This window comes from Athene cunicularia (assembly GCF_003259725.1).
Source record: "Athene cunicularia isolate RWA chromosome 5 unlocalized genomic scaffold, athCun1 chr5_part3, whole genome shotgun sequence".
NCBI classification, from domain to species: Eukaryota; Metazoa; Chordata; class Aves; order Strigiformes; family Strigidae; genus Athene; species Athene cunicularia.
In genome coordinates, this window is record NW_020799103.1 from 2,375,161 (window position 1) to 2,396,089 (window position 20,929).

Here is a 20,929-nt window from a genome sequence, read left to right on the forward strand (position 1 = left end):
GTCAGCAGAAGCCGTTTCTTCCAAACGCTAGCTACAGGAAGGCAGGGCTCTGCTCCTCGTGGTCCGTACGACTGTGACTTCTTCAAGTCGGTGGCCTACAAAAAGGATTGTTCAACACGTCCCGAAAGCTGACATTGCTGGGGTGGAAAGCCATCTGATCTTAGTATTTCAAAGTGTTCGTTACTCCTGAGGGCGCTGATATTATAATGGTAAAATACTGCGTGGATGCAGTTGGATCCGTTATACAGGAAAAAAGCAGAGGTCCTGATTCAACTAATAACTGTAATGTTCCTTGATCGGAGGGTTTTCCTGCGATGCTGTCTGCTGTAGAAACATAGAGCGAGGGCTCAGCATCATGAGGCTGTTAGTTTTTCAGCTGCTAGGTAAAATATTGAGCCTAGAAAAGACAAGCAACGTTAATAATAACGCATAAAAATAATAATGATTCTTTGGAATAAAAAGTTATATTAATCATTAATGATATTCACAGTTGTATTTAACCCCAAATGAAGTCCATACTGTGTTGAACTGCCGGGGTTTCAGCCCCAAGCCCACACGAAGGCTGACATGTGTTTGATCCCCCCAGCCCTTCCCAAGGGGGGTGAGGTTCCCTTTAGGCTTCCCCCCAGGGTGGGGCGGCCTGGCAGACAGAGCTGTTGGGTCAAGGAGCCCCAGGGGTCCCACACTGAGTCACCCAAGGTCAGGGGTCCCCCGCAGGAGAACAGCGGGGACCCCTCGCAGGAGCAGGGCAGGGTCTGTCTGCGAGGGGGACGCCCTGGGCAGAGTTCCCTGTTGGGGAAGGACCTCCCGCCGCCCGGGGACTGGGCTCCAGGCAGGTCTGGCTTTTGTAAACGCGGCTCTGTAGGGATTCGGGACGGGGCTGCCTTGGTCTGATGTGTTGGGCTGTTGCCCTGGTTGTCTCCCGTCCCCTCTCTGGGAGACTCTGTGTCACTGTTCATCGCACCATCGCTGGTCGGGCGGTGTCGTTGTTGGGGTCGTTGGGATTGATGTCGATTAGGCGTAACCCGAGTGACTGGTTTGTGCCCCCAGCGCTCACCCATGGACTGACCCTTTTGTGTCAAGTCCAGTCTGGTTATTGGTTCATCCTTAGGCTGGCTCTGTCCTTTATGCTAGGCCTGATAACTGGCAAAACATGTATAAGCCCCACTTGAAGGGGAGAGTTTGAGCCGTAAGAGCCTTCTGCTGGCCTCCTGTGTCTCGAGGAACTGCAGCACTGGCAGGAGCTGGGAGGAACGCTCACCTGTGGCAGTAAATCACTCAGCCATGATGCAGTCAATAACCTTTTGAGAAAATACCGAGGGACAGAAGTATATCGTTTCAGTAAATGGCATCACACAAATACCAACTATCCATACGTTACACGGGTTTGCCAGCTGGCACTTGGAGGACTCCAGCCCAGTTTAGTCTGAGCTGCAGAAAATAGATTCTGTTCCTTTGGTGGGTTGGATAATAATGCCATGGGAAAAATCTTTAAGGGTAAGTATGTGTTCAGAATTTTACATGTAAAAAGTATTGTATACATCTGGAAAGCATTAAATCAGAAGCACTCTGAAAAGCGTGATTGTCAAGGGGTAAATCTGAAATATGAACTTCCAGTAACTTTTCCCTTAAACACCGAGAACGACATTTTTCATCTTTTGTTCTTTCCCTTTTGGTGATTTTTTTTTTTTTTTAAAGCTTCCATGAATTTCAGATGAAGTCAGCTTAAGTGCTGGACAGGTGTAACTTATCAGGGGACAAATGGGGAATAGCACAACCATTAATCACAAAGCAGAAGCCCTGGGCATGGAGTCAAAGAGCATTGTCTGCCAAACGGTTTTCTACAGATTACTCGATAACGATATTAAGATTGATCACACAGTGCTGATCTTTTAGGTGATGTGAGCTGACCCACTTTTAGAGGGGGTTAATTTGCAATTTCACTGCAGCAAATAGAGATGTTGGCTTGTGTAATGTAATTTACTAATAGGATTCAAAACATGCACAACCTTAACCCTATTTTGGGAAGGAGGTATGATCAATTCACTTTGTCAGTCTTTTTTTTTTTTTTTTTTTTTTTTTTTTTTCTGCAGGGAAGGATTGTTTTTGCAGAGATCAGGTTTTCAGATATTATTTTTATCACTACATTGAAGCAGTACTTAGCGAATGAGAGAGGTGTAAAGACCTGTTGCGCTAAACAATGTACAATAAAACAATGCCTGATCTAACTCACTCCCCAATCTAAGCAGGCAAAAAAGTTGGGCAAGAAATTGTTCTCAATTTTCCTTTACAGATGAAGCATGGAGGCGTAGAGAGCTGGTCCCACAAAGTGGTTTTGGCTCTGCAACCCAACTTTGGTCTCCTGTCTGCCCTCCTAGAGCAGGTGGGTAGAGGTGGGTATCACAGCGCTGTTAGTTGGAAGCAGGTTGGCCCCGTGGTGGCATCGTGCCTCTCCCCGGACCCGTGCGCTGTGTGTCACCCCAGCCCACCTCCAGCTCTCCGTCTTGTCACATGTGCTGCTCCGTACTCGCCCTGTGCTCAGGGCTTGGCGTTTTCTGAGTTACAGCAGAGCTGCCCAAGGTCGGGCAGAGCAGGACGGGTGTCACCACAGCGCAGCTCCGGGGCCAGCGTGGTGCCAGGGCAGCCACAGCAGAGCTCGGGCAGGGACTGAGCTTGCCCACGAGCCCTCCTCGGCCACTTCTAGGGGTGGGTACACCTGGGGGCCCCAGGGGAGGCTTATCAGGGCAATTAGAGCCTGTTGGTGTGTACTGAGGGTCGTTATAAAACTGTCTAGTTTATCCATGTGTGGTTCTTTGTGCAGATTCTCACTAGCAATCAGAGGACATCCCTCCAGCCAAATGATAAGCCCCTTCTATGATTCGTGGCGGGCTCGAAGAATTAACCGTGGCCAAAGCAGGACACGTTCTCCTAAATGAGTTATTGAAATAGCTGGACAGTTTTAGCAAATGCTGTATCAGAAACATGATGTGAAAAATTTTAGATCCAGACTCAAAATACATAAGTAAAAACTAGATTTTTAAGAAGGAAAGCATTAAAGAGAAGTTGATGTTAATTTATAGTAGTCATAGCAACCTGGTTCTTGCTTTCGTAACGCTCTGGTCCTTAGGGATTTGAGGGGAGGGAAGAGGGAACAGATTTTGTTGTTTCACAAGCAAAGTTTGGTCTGCTGGGACTGCTTCGTTCTGTGGTCATACCCACCCGGTGTCCAGTGGCTTTAACATCAACACCCCATGCCAGCAGAAGTAGCTCAGGAAAGAGCTGGTCTGCAGGAGCAGTCCATATGGGGGCTGGCAGGCACTTCCCTGCCCTTATTTATGGGATCATTTCTGAAGGGCCTGGCTTCTCCAAAACATGCAGAGGAGGTTTCAGATGCCTAAATTGTGGTTGCAGCTATGTTCTGTGAGTCATATACACAAAGCTTAAGTATTGTAATGCTGATTTTAACAATGAGTTATTTTTTTACATCTGTGCCAAAGTGATTTTGCTCCAAATTACTGTCTTAATTAAAAGAGAAATCTTGCTCGCAGATGATGTTGATTTTTTTTTTTTATTTATTTTTTATTTTTTTAGAGAGCACATGGACTCTGTCCAGAGTTGAACTTGTGTTCAGTTGCTGCATGAAGAACTGACCTGATTTCCTAGGACCCCGCTGGGTCGCAGCAGCCAGTCATCTTTTACAGGCACTGCCCGACCCGCTCGCTGTTGTCTGCTGGTGCTTGGCGGCCCTGGGTTTGTGCAGGTGAGCCTGACGGCATCTCCCAGCTCTCTGAAAGGCAAAAGCACTCTAGAAAAAACACTCTGCTAGCTCCTGTCCATCACCCGGTGCCCTCGCCCAGCCCCGTGCTGGAGCCCTTTGCGGGGAGCTTGGGAAGAACCGAGGGTCCCGGGGCTGAAACCTGCTCCCGTGCTGCCGCCTGCAGACGCGGTGCAGGGGCCTCGGGAGGGTTTCTTCCTGCCAGTTTGTTGCTTTTGGAAACAGCTTCAAGCAATTAATTGAAGAAACTCAAGGCACTAATGGAAATTTTCCTAGAATTAACGAAACACAAAAATGCCTCATTTTAGAGGTGTGTTCTGTATGATCAGCTCTGTTCTCTCTTACTGTAATTTTTCTCTTTAATTACAAATAGAAAACAAAAAGGTGACTGCAGCAGGACAGAAATGAGTTATTCCCAGTTAGAGGAGCTAGTCTGGTTTAGTCACCATAGAAATGAAAAGCTCTAAAGGCAAATTATTAATTGTGCATGTATTCAAACAAATTATAAATGCACATAGAGAAGACAGACGTTCCAAGCTCCAGGCGTGTGTTGGTTGGTTGTGTTATTTTTTTTTATATTTAGAACAAATGCTGCACTTCAGCTTCTAGAAATACAAAAAAAGGGTAAACCTATTCTCCACGTGCCCTGTGTGGAAGTACAGCCCCGCTCACAGATTGCTCCTCCAACAGCTTTTCCCTTCTGAGACGTTGCAGGCAGGATGCTCTCGAAGCCGGCGCAGGCCATAAATTTTCACTGAAGGGTCCGAGTACAAACTGAAAAGAGGAACCTCAGCGTGAAATCTAGTATTTTAAAGGAACAGTACGTTTGCTTGCAGATATATTTTACGTTTAGAATTCGAAAATGCCTAAATAAGCTTTTTTTTTTTTATAGTTCATAAAATAAAAATATTAGGAGTGCTCCTTGTGTATTTTGTATTCTAATCACCAGTGTAAAATTTGTACTGTAACTAGTAGAGCAGCACCTACCGTAAGTGAGAATCAGTTTGGTAACTGTTACCTGGAATAATATGCATACCTGTTGTTTTTATTGATAATTAAAATTTTGATTTTTTTTTTCTAATTGATAAAAATAGGAAATCAATATTTTTTATAAACAATTTGAAATGTTCTGCTTTAAGTGATTCACACTAAAAACATTTCCTAAATTACCTCAAAATAGACAAAGCTGCTGACTTCTTGACTTGAAATTGGTTTAATTTTGGAATTTTCGTTAACATGAAAAAGGAGAAAAAGCTCTTTTGAAATAGCTCATGTGAGATTAAACAAAACATTTAAAACATTTTAATTTCAACTGCAGCTAAAATGTTCCCAAATAGGTACTTGAAGCTTTAAAATATTTAAAATATGAAGCTTTAAAAATTCTGTTTGATCCCCAAAATTTACTTTTTCAGATTTGTTTTCCCTTTTCTGATTCTGAGCCAAAAAAACTTTTATTTATCATACTGAACTGGTGGCATAAGCTGATGTTTGGATTTCTTTTTCCAAGAAAGGCAAAAAGCATTTTGAACCTGGGACCTCATTGTTGTTGAAACCCGCTTGAACCCAAAATGTTTAAGGTGTGTTTCGATCTCTCTTAGATGACACAGCAAATGGCTTTATGTGTTCGGATTTTGAACAGAAAAGGACAAACCTACCGCTGTCCCTAAGCGGTGTGTTTGCCCTGCTAACCAGCCCTCCGTCCCTTTCTGGGCCCTGCTCTTCATGAGTTCACTTGATATTTCTCCAGGTTTCTCGCAGGGGGAGCAGCGTGGTACGGTAAAGGGCTGGGTGTGAAAGAAGACAAACGTGTTAAGCTGTTCAGCCGCGGCGCACAGCGGAGAGGGACCAAGAATTCCCAGAGGAAAGGAGTTTCTCAGCATCCCGGTAAGCGTGCGCCGTGCCCGTCGCTCCCCTCAGCCCACCCGGCTCTATTGTCGGCAGTGTTCGGGGGGCGCTGAGGGAGCTTCCCTGGAGGAGCTCCTGTCCTAAGCTTGAAATGCTGCTGGGCGCAGCCCTGCCTTCGCTCTAGTATGGCTTATTATTGGCTGGAACGTGTTTGATGGAACACACGGCGTGGTGCCTGCTGCAGGTCCTGCTTACGGGAGGGCAGGGAAGTGATGCTGTCTGGAAGCATGAAGCTGGACATGGCTCTGGACATGACTTGAAAAGTCGTACGAGATAAGTATTGCTGATTTTCTTTTTTGCATTATCTATGTTAAATGGTAAAGAGTTAGCTGTTTGCTAGTGGTGTGGGGATCATTGCACATAACGCAGTAATTCTTCTTGGATGGCTTTTCACAAGGACAATGCTTTCCAAGAAGAGAAAAAGCTTTCCGGTCCCTGTAAGCTACGCTTAATATGAGCACAGAAAAGGTTTTATGTAGGTAGGAGTGCTGTGTGGTGTAGCTGCCCATTTGCACTCAAATCAAGCAGCTGAGGGCTAGGGCTGCCGTTCTGTAATAAGTCATTCGGATTTCTTGATAGTTCGAAACCATTTTCACATGTAAAATGATGATCTTCACATTATAGTGGTGAACAAAACGATGCCACCACAGCTACAACAGGTGCTTTGAGTACAGAAAATCTTACTCCAGAAGAAACTAGGCACCAAAATGACTTTTGAGTCACGCCAGCCTTAAAACCCCATGTGTTGTTCTAACCCTGGCTTCAGCCAAGGCGTTTTCCTCCATCCAGCCCCGCGGGTGACTTGGGAAGCTCAGCTCGGGCACCAGCCCCCTCACCCCAGTACAGCTCTGGGGGAGGCTGGCTTTAAACCTCACCTCCTTTGCCCTCCCTTTTAGGATTCCTACCTCCTGGCTGAGTGGTTTATTGCTAGGGCTGTAGGATTTCTGCGGTGGAGCTGCTTCCGAAGAGTCGTAAAAACGCTTTTTCTCCAGGGGAAAGTCTGGATGCCCTGCTGGAAGAGCAGTCCGCAGGTGTATGTGCCTCCATGGGCAGAAAATAAATGTTGGCTCGTTTCACTACATTCCTCTCATCCCCTTCTCATCCGATTTGCATCCATTAGCATTTGTGCAGCTAATTAAAGGAAGTTGGGATGAGATCCATGCCTCCCCGCGAGGTACCTGGCATGGCTGCAGTGGTAAGGGTCTCGCTGTCAGCAGTTGTGAGCTGGCAGATACAGAGAGAAAACTGCTGACTTCTACCCACTGCAGATCCTTGCAGTCAGTGGTGCTGTGCCTAGAGATGCTGTTGCTTAGGTGGTTTTTTTGTGGGTTGTTGTTTTTTTGGTGTTTTTTTTCCCCCTTCCCCAAGCACTCAGCTGTGTGTTGGCTTCCAGTGCCATCTAGTGGGATGTGATTTGATTTCTCTGATAGGTCAGGTTCCAGTAAAGACATTTCAAGCCTGTATTAACATTACTTCTGTACACAGGAATGATCCATTTACAGATACTTATGCTCATTCCCGGTCTTTAAGGTAGAAGCTGAAACACGTCGTAGAACAAGAAGCAGAACTATGTGTTTGCAAATAGCCAGTAAGACAAATGCTCATCTTTTCCCTTAATGGAAACTTCTGGGGTAGAATGTAAATGTCTTAACCTTTCTAAATAGTTAGAGCTGCTTGTTTGCACTTGGAAATACTGTTCCTGTACATATCGTTCTCTCTGTATTTATGTAAGTGGTATAAAAATTAGCTTCTCCCATTCGTAACGCGTTATGCATTTTGAACTCATGCTATTAGACCACTTTCACCTTCTAAAATTCTAATCTAGACCCTTTCTTTTCTAGAAAGAAAGTTTTTTTTGGTTCCCTCACTCACTGCTCAAGTGCGTTGAAGGACTGTCTAAGTAAAAGCCTTCTTTGTTGTTCTTAACTTTGATTTATGTTGATGAAGTTTTGTGGGAAAATGCTATGTAATACCTTGAGTTTGAGTGAAGCATGAGAGCTGTTGTCTACATTTTTTTTTTTTTTTCAGCTGTTGGCCCAATTCCCTTGACTCAGTGCTTATACTGATACAACAAAAATATAAATCCTAACACTAAGCTCACTAGTCCCATCTGGGGCGTTCCTTAAGGAGGCTTTGTGGATGTGTCTTAGGTATTGTCCTCCCTCTACTTCCCCAAGAACCAGATGATGTTTTTTGGGACCCGTCGTTCTGCTGGCCCGAGCACTAAACTGTTCAGGCACTGGCTCTCCCCAGGTGGTGCTCACCACCTCCCAAAGCTGAACGGCGCTGCAGGAGAGGCAGCTCTGGGACTTCTTTATTCTGCTAACCCTAGTGCTATTCCTGCCCAGCCTAGTTTTACAGACAGTACTGGCAGACCAACTGTGGTTGAGGTACTGGTGCTTTCTTTTAAATAGATTCTCTTTTATTAGAAACCAAGAGCAGCAACAAAACTTGCCTGGGAGGAATACAGGGTAATTTGAATAGGATCTTGAGTTACCCTGTGACTTCGAAAGAACAACAAACTATATGACAAAATCCTTCATGCAAATAACTTCCAAGCGGAAAGAATGACTGGCTCTACTAAACCCCAGCTCACTCCTGATATCCTGTTAGCTTGAAGAGGAGTAAAATGTAAATAAAAGCGACTCCTTATGCTGGTAAGTGTGGGGGGGTGTTGGTGCACATAATCATATTAGTTGAACAGAGTCACATACAAGCATAAAAATCATAGTAAAGATGTCTTTATTCCAAAATAATAATAATAATGTGTTAGCCAGACAGCTACAAAACATCTACACAAGACTTTGGTAAGAAATATTCATGGTAGCTTTTTCATAATTCCACAGCAAACAAAAACAACAAAGGAAATCTAAAAACGCAATCAAACAGAACTTTGTTTAAATCGTATGCTGCACACAGAGTCCTACTGTACATTTGTTAAGCCCCTAAACTTCTCTTTTTTTTTTTTAATTACGTGTAAATCTTCTACAGCTTGTATGTTAGGAAAAAAAAAAAAAAGGCTACACACAATGCTAAGATCTGATAGTTGAGGTCTACAAAACTGGAGTGACATCTGTGCTTTCAGTTCAGCAGTATTCTTCAGGAGATAGAGATAACAGTTCTCATTTTTATTGACTGATAATCAGTGGCTATTACACTACTAGAAAGTTTACAGTAACGTAATACTTCTACATATTGTATATCAGAGCTTTTATTCTCAATAGAAAATCAACCTCATTTTTTCTTCATTTGTGTTTTTGTTTTTTTTACAAAATGTAACAAGCTTAAATATTTCTTTCGTATCAAATTAGAAGACAAGTGATGTGTAAAATGTGTCAACAGAAAACCAGTGTGAAAAGCTGAACCCAAGCAAGAAGGATCACACATTCCTGACCCAGTGCAATCTACGTTGTCGCTGAAAGTATTAACAAGGTGGGGGAAAAAAAAAATAAAATTTCAACATTCATAACTTTAATGAGCCTAAGAGAAATGACTGGAAATCATACTGAACGGCCTCCTGAGAGAAGAAAAAAAAAAAAGTATATGGAGAATCAAATTAGTAAGAGCCACAGTGAAAGGAACGCCAGATTGTTTTAATGGACAATTTTGTGGGCATATTCAGCAGGATGTTTTATATTTCCTATATACCTAAATGTGTATTTGGACTACGTAGCCTTTGGCAAAGGGAGCAATTAAAAGACAAAACAGCTTGATGAACTGGAACAAACATGAAAGTGAAACTAGGACATTGGGTTTAATTACTTGCAGAAATAGGCACGGGTTTGCAAGATTAGCTTGAACAAATGGGAAGCCTTGATGAGATAAAATATTGTCTATAAACTCATGGCATTTTTCTTTCCTTTCAGGAGAAACTTGCTGCTGCTGGTCCCTCTGCCCCAAGCTCTCACAGATCCAAGCCTACAAAACCCAGTGTCACACATCTCATAGGCCAAGATTATTTTTCGGAACGATTAGCCTCAGCTGGGATAGCCTCTAGCTAAGGGCAGCCCACGCAGGTAGGTGCTGTGTGGATCGTGACTGCACGTGTAGCTCCGCCTGGCTGAGCTCCTTCTCTGCAGCCATCTGCTGCTTCACCTGAAATACGCTCAGCTGGGCACTCCTCCAGTGTCTGTAACATTCCACTGTTGGTTTTGTTGTTGTTGTTGGGTTGGGTTTTTTTGGTCATAAAAAGGTTAATGTGCAAGGTAAGGTCATAAATATCTTAGGGACAGTCTTGCTGCTACACTGTAATGACAGTGCTAGAGAGACATGAACTGCAGAATTTTCAACAGGCACACTATCTGAATTAATGTTATTAAATGAGCCAAGCTGTGCAAAACGTAAAATGTTTGGTTTTAGCATTAAATCTTGTTGTATACTTTTCTTTTTTCCTCCTGGTTTGGTTCACTATGGGCTTGCACCCATTTCATTTAGCAGCGGTGGGAGAGGCTTAACACTGTGGTTGGTTCCATTATGTCCCTGGTCCTCCCTTTATTCCAGATCTCAAAAAATACCTTGAGAAGGTGGGATGGGACAGGTGTGGAAGTCCTGAGCAGCCCTTGCAGTGTTCAGTGGGGAAGTGATGATGACAAGCCCTAAGTGTAGTGCAGCCAGTCCGTGCAGGCCGTCCGGGTACACGGGGAGGGGGGCTGAGCATCCCCAGTTGTGCTCCACAGCAAAAAAACTTGGGTGTCATGTTCTCAGGATTGTGACCAAGTGTTAAGGGAGTGAGTAAAATTACTTAAGGTTGGTTTAAAGAGATGATAAAATAATTTTTTTTCTCGATTCACTTCTCTCCAGCTTAAGAGGTCAGCAGCAACAGTCTTGATTTTCAGTGCATTGCTACTACTGATGTAGAGACATAGGTGGACGCTGCCTTCCCTGGACCAAAAGATAACCCGTCGCTTTCATCCCGTCTTTAATGTCAGATTGTAAAACGTACAGGACAGTGTTATCTTCCGGTAGCAAGTGAAGCCCAAGGTCTTGCTGGTCCTACACCTATGTGTAGGGATGAGAGCTAAGCTCTGCAGAAGTCACTGTAAAACAGCAGTTAGAAGGGTGAGATGCTGTTTTCTAATATCTCAGATGGTTTGTTGATTGCTGAAGTGGTCAGGGAAGACATTTATCCTAGCTAGAATGTCTATAAATTAATAATTCCCATGAATTTAGTAGGTTTTAGAACCTTTTATACTCGGAGTAAAAAAAAAAACCCCTATAAACGACACTGATATGAATATATTTTTGTGTCAATCTGCAGTCAATATTTTAAGAGGCTGTCAAGGTTTGATTTCAGAGAAAATATTTGTTTATTATAAGAGATGTCCCTTCGTTTGTTATCAGAGATGCATGAGAACCTGGCTCACCTTTTCTCCACCATTTTTATTATATTATAAATCTCTTTATCCCTTAGCTTGTGATTAACATCCTCATGAAACTGAATCTAATTTTCTAGTGTCTCTCAGGTCTTTCTGTGACACAGCAGTTGCAACTCTGTGTTTGGACCCGTTTCTATTAGTTCTGCACCCATTTTGAGAGGCAGTATATAGACCCAATAAAAGAATATGGCATCTAAATATAGAGTATGACATTCACTGGTTTTCTCGGTGTGCTGTTTTGACTGTGTAATGGGCAGGACATCCCTATTGAGCTGCACAAACTATTTCCTTTCTAAGGTTTAAAGAAACACCATTTTGCATGGACCATAGCATCCGTGTGAAGAAAAGTGCGTATAGGATAATTATTATTAACTGTCAGCTTAACCCAATAGTGTAAAAAGATAAACATGCACCTTTAGTATTGTAGAACCAGCATTACTGAAATGACTCCTTGGCATAGTTGTGTTATCACATAGGCACTGCTTTGGATTTTTAAAATCAAATGGGGAGAGAAATCCTCCCACATATGAAACATGTCACTTCAACTTAGTGATGGTAATATGCATGCATCCCATATCTTTACAAGTAGTATTTCTATATGGCTATTCCATGTCCACAGATATGTGTGTATTTTAGTTCAATGACTCGGAATGACTTAGTATTTTTATGCATTAAGGGCTGGCTGGAGTACCAAAGATTTACTCTCAGCATAAATCTGTGAGGCAATATTTATAAAATATATTTCTTGCACCAGCAAGACTAAAAAGCAAACCACACTGCAAAAAATGAAAAGTAATATACACTTCATGGTTTTTTTTTTTGTTTTGTTTTAAAAATCAAACAAAGGTTGACTTTCCATTTAGCTCAGAGTGCATCACTTGGAAGCCTTGTGTTTTGTTAACAAGGATGAACATTACATGCTCTTAACTCCTTTTTGTCTTTGCAGCTAGTAAACTGAGTACTTTTGGACCTCTTTTTCACCAACATGTAGCGTTCCTGAATTCCACCTCCACACAGTGTAGAACATTCTGTCCAAGCAGTCCATGGTTTCAGCCTACAAACTGAAAAAGTAAGTAACTCGATTAAGTTTTTAGTCTTTCAGCTTAACCTACAAGTCTTAAAGTGTATACCACTATGCATGTGTGCACATATAGAGCTTTTGAACCTAATATAGTGCAGGGTATTAGAGAAGGAAGTGAGAAACCCCAGTCAAAGGGCATTTATCAAACACTGAAAAAAAAAAAGGTATTAAACCTAAACACTGCTTAAATTAGAAAAGATAGATAAAATGAAGAAATTGTTAAGTGAGGGGAAAATATGAACCACAACTTCGCAGCAATTCATACTTAGATAACAAACTATAACACAAGGTATTAAATGGATAAGTGGATGATGATAAGAGGGTTCTGTATTGAAAAAAGCAGCTGATGATGGGCAAAATTAACGGAGGTGGGAAATAGAGTATAAGAGCCAGGAACCAAATAGATGCAAAATTCGGAGGGAACTGGATGTGAAGATTATAATCCAGTGCTGTAGTAATAGCACACTGGAAGTTGCCAGGACAAAATTCTTAATAAACAGGAAAATAAAGAAGCGTAAAAAAGGTGTGGAAACTGAAGAAGGGGGAAAAAAATGCAAAGAATACAAAGAAGTCAAAGACTGCAAAGAACTTGAAGAATGTCAAGAATTTGGATATCAAAAAATTGGGGAACGTGAAAAAAGGTAAAGAATGTGAGGAATGCGAGGAATGCAAAGAATGTCAAGAATGCGAAGAATGTAAAGAATGTGAGGGAATGCGAAGAATTAAAAAGTAAAGAATTTGAAGAATGCAAATAATTCGAAGAATGCAAGGAATTCGAAGAATGCGAGAAATGTGAGGAATGTAAAGAACTTGAAGAATGCAAAGAATTCGAGGAACGTAAAGTCGAACTATGCGAGGAATTTGAAGAATGTAAAGAATGTGAGGCATGCAAAGACTTTGAACAATGTAAAGAATTTGAAGAATGAAAAGAATTTGAGTTATGCGAAGAATTCGAGGAATGTGAAGAATGCAAATGTCAAGAATTCGAAGAATGGGAGGAATGAAAAGGATTCGAGGAATGCGAAGAATTCGAGGAATGTAAAGAATTCAAAGAATGTAAAGAATTCGAAGAATGCAAAGAATTCAAGGAATGTAAATAACTCGGAATGTGAGGAATTTGAATAATGCAAGGAATTTGAAGAATGAATGAATTCAAAGAATGCAAAGAACTCGAGGAATGCGAGGAATTCGAAGAATGTAAAGAATTTGAAGAATGCGAGGAATGTGAAGAATGCAAATGTCAAGAATTCGAAGAATGTAAAGAATTCAAAGAGTGCAAAGAATTCGAGGAATGTGAATAATGTGAGGAATTTGAATAATGTGAGGAGTTCGAAGAATGCAAAGAATGTGAGGAATGCGAAGAATTCAAAAATGTAAAGAATGCGAAGAATTTGAAGAATGTAAAGAATTCGAAGAATGTAAAGAATGTGTGAATGGAAAATATAAAGAATGCAAAGAATTTGAGGAATGTGGAATGTGTAAATAATGCGAAGAACATGAGGAATGTAAAGAATTCAAGCAAATAATAGAAAAATTCGAGGAATGCAAAAAAAACCTGAAGAACGCGAACAATTCAAACTGTGAAGAATTCTACAAATGAGAAGACTGGAAAGAATGCGGAGAATTCGAAGAATGTAAAGAATAGGGAGAAATTTATAGAATGTGGAGAAGTGAAAAAATGTTAAAAAATAGGAACAACGTAAAGAATGTGTGAAGCGTGGCAAAAGTGAATAATATGTGCAAAAATCGAAAAATGTGAAAATAGTAAAATGAAATGAGAGATTCTATTAAGACTCAACACATTAAAAATAGAAATTAGATATAAAATAAAAATCCTAGAATAAAAATAAGATAAAATTTTAAAATTTATAAAAATTAATCAAATCAGCACGGAGTTTGTGGGCTGTGTGCCTCGGGGTGGGGGGTTGTGGGGGCTGCCCTGCCCCGCCCCGTGTGTTGTCCCTCCTGGAGCAGAGCCGCTGCCCTCGCGCCGCCCTGCCTTCCCCCTCACCTGGGTACTGCTCGCTCTCCAGATTTTTTTTGGCTTGTTCACTTCGCCTTTTCTCCCGTGCCTCTTTCCAGCGCCGTTTTTCCATCCCTGGGCCCCTCAGGCATTTCCTCACTCGGCACTTTGTGCGCTGGACAGTCTCTGGGCAGGCCGTTCCCCCGAACTGGGGCTCCGTTTTGATCATTCTGGTGCGGATGCTGTGGCCCTTCCCGCAGGAGGTGTTGCACTCCGACCACTGCGACCACTCCGTCAGCTCGCAGTCGATGGCTGCGCACAGGGGGTGGGACACAGAAACCATCAGACCAAGCGGAAACGCACGGCTGTACCCCACCCGTCTGTACTGCCTGAATACACGAGCGCAGCTGACGCCTCCCGTCTTCTCCGCGAGTTTTGTGAGGGCACATGGGCAAAATTTTCAGAGCCCGATTCTGGCAGAACTCTGATTTGACACCTTGCTCCATTTCTCCTTCAGGAGCGGTGCTGCCAGATCATTAAAATTACAGAAAACATATAAAGAGTTCTGTGCCTTCCTCAATTAATCTCAGCCTTTACTAAGCAAGATTCACCAACACCGTTACGTCTTAAGAGTTTTCATCTCTTCAGCGCTGCTTAAAACTCACAGCCCCAGTAAATACTAACCAAAAAGATATTTCACATTATTTTTGAAAAGCTGAATTAGCAAATTACAGCGTAAAAGCCTTTTTTAGCCAATACTTACTGTGAAAAATAATGTAATTAGTTCTAAAGCCTCATAAACCAGCTGGCAAGAGGACACTAAAAGCAAGCCTCTCTTATCCAGCGGTGCCTTAGGCTACCGTGCTTCACAAAGATGGCAAAACAACTAGAAACTTGCACTGTCCAAGAAGTGGGGGATTCTAGAGGAGTAAGGCAAAAAAAAAAAAAAAAGATATTCCAGGTGGCAAAAGGATGTGGATCCGTAACAAGGTGATGATACAGGTCAGAGATGGAGCCTCTGTGAGCTAAAACAATCACACGGGTGATTTTAATCCTTCCTTGTTTCAGTCCGTCCTCCCAAGCACCCATTCTGCATTTGAGTAAAAATATTTATATATAATGCTGACTTATTCACGATTGAGAAGTGCATAAACTGTTGCCTAAAAGTTTAGAGTGTTAAACGTGGAGAAGCCATATACCCAAAGCAATATCGGTCAGCAGTATAGAGTAAGGCAAGCTGCAATGAAGCCGTGATCATATTCCAGCTCTCAATAGCCAAAAGTACAGACCAGTAATAAAATACAATAATTAAAAAAAAAAATACACAGATGATAAAACTCCCATACTACTGATTCTCCTGTAGGTAGGTTTAGGAGTGAAACGTGGATGGAAAACACGGATCAGAAGAGAGTAGCGGGTCACTTGTTTACAGAGTTCAGGAGGCAAGGACTACTCTCGCCAACTGTAGACCCCCCTCTAAAGCAGAAACAGAAAGCGAAAATTCCTAATTTCAAACAGCATTTCTCTAAAATTGTCAAATTCTGCTCCGTAACCAAAGGCAAGCAGGAAATAGTTGTCTCCGTAATAACTTTTCTATGAAAAAGGAGCTGTTGTAAGCGTCTAAGAAGCAACGCTGAGAACTGGTGGGGGCGTCGTGGCCCACAGACTGTACCGGGCAGAATGAACCTCCTCCTCCTCCCCCGAGTTCCCCGCACTCACGGCACTCGGGCAGCATGCATTTCTCTGCTTGTTCCAGTTCCTCGTTGCAGTCTCCAAGCTCGGCCGCAGATTTCAGCATCCTTTGCCGGGTTCGCATCCCCTTCCCACACGTTACGCTGCAGTCACTCCATTCAGACCAAGAAGAGAGGAGACAGGGGATGGTGTCTAATGAGAAAATAAAGAAGTTTCAAATTAAATTAATAAAATTAAAAATTAAAGAATAAATGAGTTCTTGTTATACATAAATTACAAAGAAATACGTTTTGTAAAGAATACAGGTGGAAAATGTACTATGTTTTATCTGTCATCAACCAATTATACTTTGTTGTCAGAGGTTGGACAAAGTGAATCACAAGCTGAATGATGTTGCTGAAGCAGCTCAGGAAAGACTATTAAATTGGAAGGTTTCTTCGGTTTTAATACCTTTTCTGTAGCTCATTTGTATCTGTTTTTAGGGAATAAATAGTTTAAGGAGGTACGTTACAATCGTAACTCCAGTAAAAAAACCCTGGATCGTTGCAACGGACAGCCCTGGAAGTCAAATTGATATACCGTAAAACGTGATGCTTCCACATTTTATCTACCCAAACTCTTTTTAAACTTAATTCTGCCTCTGATGAAAATCTTAACGTTTCGTTAAAAAATTAAAAATAATATTCACAGTAATAAGGGTGAGGCTGGCTGACTGCACAAAAGACTTGACCCAATTTCTGAACTGTTCATGGGCTACAAGGAGAGGGCACTGTTTAATTCTAGCCTCAAGATTAAATATACCTTGTATTCCCTAAATCAGAGTTGCTTAGGTATGGCTTGCTAACACACTCATCACTGTATGCGTCGTACAGTAATAAGATACCACCAAGTAGTTTTTCCTGATGCTCTCATCTTGATGGCGAATGTGGTACTTAACGCACATTCCCCATGCGATCTAATTTTAAGGAGAACAAGAAAAAACGCAACATTGCTTCTGGGTTAGTTATAATCTTGTGGTGGTGGAGCAACACATCAGAAATGATGCTTGTTTTTGTCATGGACAGGATGAACTCACGGACACGTACGGCATTCAGGCATCATGCATTTCTCTGCCTCTGTAGTTTCTGCCTTGCACATGGATCCATCAGCGGGAGTCATCTTGATCATTCTGTGTCGTCTCTTCATCCCCGTGCCACAGCTGGCACTGCATTCATCCCACTCTCCCCATTCAGTGACCAGGCAGCTGCTAGGGGCTAGTCAAAACGGACAGAGAAAACCGTCCGTGAGTACGGCTCATATAACAAAAAAAGGTTTGGGCAGTGCTTCTGCTATGGGCTGGGTTTGACAAAGCTACAGAAAATACTTACAACATTCCTCATTTACAATACATTTCTCTGTCTCTTCAGTAGGCACCTTGCACATAGAGCCGTCTTCAGGGAACTGTTTTACATATCTCTCTCTAGATCGCGTTCCCATCCCACAGGAAACGCTACAGGGGGACCATGTAATCCAGTCAGACATCATGCAAGTGGAACCATCTAGAATACAGAGAAGCAATTCAATTGCTAATACTAACAGAACTGCTGACCGATCTGTAGCTGTCCATTAGTGTACAGTATCACGCTGCCCCTCACTTTCTGTCCTTTATTGCTTATTTACTCCTTCCCTTTACACTTCTGTATCCTCCATTCACCGACTTGGAGAAGCTGCAGAAATGATCAGGCACGGCTTCAATTTGTGTTCTGCAATTACTCCTCTGTTTGTCATAAACTAAGCCATACTGCAGCGACCAACAGCTTCAAGAACTTGAAGAGTAAACCCTTGAGGGAGGTGTTCTCCACTCTTTCCTCATGATTACCTTCATCACTGCAGCCTGGACCCATGCACGGCTGAAAATCCTGGGTGTCCGGACACGGCACGCTGAGGTCCAGCTGAGCTTTAAGCATTCTCTGCCTCATCCTCTTGCCCTTTTCGCAGGTAGAGGAGCTGCAGGCTGACCACGGGGACCAGTTTGAATATATGCAGGTCTCAGGGGTATCATCTAAAAAGGAAGAAAAGGGGGTGAATGTTAAAAACAGTCTTCCATTTGCTTCTCTTTATGCGGCTGGTCATTACGTTAGACGCTAACAGGAGACATTCTTCCCTCCCGCGTTTTATCTTCTTCATTTTAGCCCAGAAGAAAAAGACTAATTGCCAACTTAAAAAAAAAAAAATTATTTGAAAGCCCAAAGGCTTCTCGCTTTTATCGGTATACATGCAGTTTCTTTGCTGTATAAAGGAAGGTTAATAGTAGATAACAGAAAATATAAAAACCTCAATCACTTTTTGGCACTGAGTGGGACTTCTGCTCTGAAGGCAGTTTTGTACTTTATTGAGAAATGACAGTGGAGAATGGAACAAAATATAAAGTAGTACAGCACAAACTAATTTAAAATGTACCTTCTTCCTTTTCCTCTGGTGCTAGATCCGCCACAATATCATCTATGTTATCAGGTACGATATTGCATTGCTCCCCCTGCAAAGAAATTATTGTGGAGTTTGGATACAGGAAACTCGTATGTTGACGCAGCAAGAGGGTTTAAAATAGTATACTGTGAGACACTATATACAGCACTTTTTTCTCTTCTAATTCATGTGCATACATTAAAAAAATCCCCAGTTAATCAGCTACAGTAATTACCAAAGGTAGGAGAAATCATACCTTTAGACAGTTTTAGTTCTTTTCTGCCATTATCTTTGTGGTGGGTAGGTTAAAGAGTATAGATTGGGATGGAGGGGAGAGGATCATCAGGGGGGTTTTTGTTTATGAAGGGGTTTTTTTTACTTGCTTGAGAATTTTATCTACATAATATACCTTGCGTGCAATTCTCTCAATGACAACTCTGGCTACCAGCTTGATAGATCCTCCTTCTGGATCATAAAATGGACTTTGAGGATGATCTAAGCTTGTAAGTGGTCTGATCTTTTCTTGAGGCACTGTAGGTTTGTTAGGAGACTGCAAGCAAAAAGAAGAAAAAAAAAAAGTTAAAAAAGAAACTATTAGTAATTGTTATTAATACAGATCATCTGCAGAAGTGAAAACTACTCTGAAATGATAAGCTGGGAAATTCCAATACAAGATGAGCTTGGCACAATCATACTTAATGGCAAGGTGTTGGGATTTTTTTTTGTGGTTTTTTTTTTTGTTTTTTGTCAGGAAGCACTTCTCTAACACTTCAGGATTCAGTCCTGAAGCTGCTTTCACAATAAATTATATGCCCTGTTGTGTGGTTAGGTGACTATACTAATAAAAAAAAAAAAAAATTCAATATGCATCCAGAGCTGCATATTGAGAAATTCCTTAGGTTCTAAAGAGACCAGGTCTGAAAGAAAATAACAACCATCTTCTGTCATCTGAAAAGGGAGTATGCGTGGTATTTGAGGAGGTGACAAATCTCTTGTCACTTCAGATGTCTGGATAGAAGCATAGCGTAGGTACGCTTGTCACCTACGGAGATCTAACCAGTCCCTTAACTTGGCATAACTCGTTTGGTCAAACCAGGACTTTACCTGAGGGTGATGTGACTGTCTTCCTAGAGAGTAATGGAGACAGAGAAAATGGATGGGTTTAGTGTCTCGTAGGGATGAGAAGTCCAGGGTTTCAGTCCCTGTTCTCAGGAATAGTTAAGTTTTCTGTGTCAAACAGAATAGTTGGCATTGGGTTGAAACAGTAGAAAACTCAGGTTGACGTGGCTGCACGCAGATCTGTATCAAAGGGGTGGCACACCGTAATGCTTAGTTTTGAGCAAAAATAAGTCCTCCATTTATTCAATAGGTGAATATCCCAGGTGAATGTCATATTATCCCGCTAATAATAATGCTCAGGGAATTCAGACACAACGTTCATCCCCAATGACCAACAGCAACTGTAGCTAGCATCTGCGTAAATGCCTTTTAATTCATTCGGAGAGTAGCATAAAGGCGTATGTGGCATCGCTATGGATCAAATAGCTTTCATTCTTCGCCGCTTTAAGGTAAACTTCGTTTTGACTGTATTACAAACAGTCCACATACCTCGTAGGTAACACCACTGTCTGTGCCAGCATCCCAGGGTATCAAATCCTGAACGACCTTCTGAACCCAGCCACAGTCCTTGGTACAGAGGTCTTCGGCAGACAGACCCACGTTCCAGTCGGGGCTGGGGCCCAGCATGGTGAGGAAGGACATCAGGTGCCGGTGGCGATCAACAGAAAACTCAGCAGAGGGAGCAGCTCTCCTGCAAATTTGCCATAGGAAGACTATTAACAACTGAATTTTAGTTTGCTGCTAGAGGGCAATAAAGCTGGTGCTTCGGGCTGGGAAATAACGCTGGCACGATGCTGTGTCTCTTAGGTAGAGATGGAGAAGCAGGACAGGGAGAGGACTGCTGGTCAGCACTCTCTGTTCCACCTGAAAAACAGCTTTAACATCCTTCAAGGAGGTGTACGGTTTTAATGGTGAGAGGGGTCTAGCAATGAAGAGCTGCAGCAGCATGCGCGCATATATATATATATATAGAGAGAGAGAGAGAGAGTGTCATCTAATAACAATTAAAAAAAAATCTGTCATGACACTTAGAAAAATTTGAAGTAAAATAGCAGAGAAATACCCCAAGGCTTTGATTGCTGGGATACTTTTTATCCCCCCAAAAGAATACAAATTCCAATGACAAAAGTGCTTGGAAGTGCCGCTGCGTGTGTGCGCACAAAAAAAAAGCACTCTTTAATAGAGTTTTATTGCGCATGGAGGTGAAAGAGTAACGGCCGTTGCCGGCCCTAGAAAGTTCAGCCAAGACTTCTGTAGGTTTCTGCCAGTGTATGTGAAAATGCCCGCACGGATGCAGCCCCTGTCAGCCGTTCCCTTAGGAAGAAATCGTGCTGAATCCCGCAGGGCTCTGCGATGCCGACGAGCAGCTATCACATTCCGACGCAAATGACGAACGAAATCCGGCCTGAACTGGAGGTTTCTGTGCACAGATGAAAAGCTGGACCTCTCCATGGCTTTTATCTCATGAGCAACGACATGTGCAAAGTTATTTAAAATGTGATTTGGGCAATTCTGCTCTACCAAATACCGGTCTCGGGGCAACCCAAGTTTTCTTCAGTTACGAGACTTGAGTC

General features: G+C 42.3%; 1 protein-coding gene and 2 long non-coding RNA genes across 4 annotated transcripts; 2 read left to right on the top strand and 1 right to left on the bottom strand.

Annotated features, from left to right (window-relative positions):
• Nucleotides 1-1,385: 1,385 nt before the first annotated feature.
• LOC113481304 lies at nt 1,386-6,875 on the top strand. Its single transcript, XR_003398647.1, has 4 exons — nt 1,386-1,497; nt 3,592-3,760; nt 5,534-5,659; nt 6,577-6,875. It is a non-coding gene; the product is annotated as an uncharacterized LOC113481304 (long non-coding RNA).
• A 1,240-nt stretch (nt 6,876-8,115) lies between these two features.
• On the top strand, nt 8,116-10,878 carry LOC113481303. The gene is made up of 2 exons (XR_003398646.1): nt 8,116-8,337; nt 8,964-10,878. It is a non-coding gene; the product is annotated as an uncharacterized LOC113481303 (long non-coding RNA).
• Nucleotides 10,879-10,987: 109 nt separating this feature from the next.
• LOC113481302 (spondin-1-like) lies at nt 10,988-20,204 on the bottom strand. 2 transcript variants are annotated; one of them, XM_026850826.1, is made up of 9 exons: nt 19,845-20,200; nt 18,646-18,786; nt 18,231-18,306; nt 17,650-17,832; nt 17,159-17,329; nt 16,877-17,044; nt 15,819-15,983; nt 14,148-14,411; nt 10,988-12,116 (listed from the first exon to the last, which is right to left on the bottom strand). In XM_026850826.1, exons 1-9 carry the CDS (start codon nt 19,995-19,997, stop codon nt 11,953-11,955), a joined length of 1,485 nt encoding a protein of 494 aa, XP_026706627.1. In that variant the 5' UTR covers nt 19,998-20,200; the 3' UTR covers nt 10,988-11,952. The 2 variants fall into 2 exon arrangements, with proteins under 2 accessions (XP_026706627.1, XP_026706629.1); XM_026850828.1 differs by lacking the exon at nt 15,819-15,983 and having other exon boundaries at nt 19,845-20,204.
• Between the last annotated feature and the right edge of the window lie 725 nt (nt 20,205-20,929).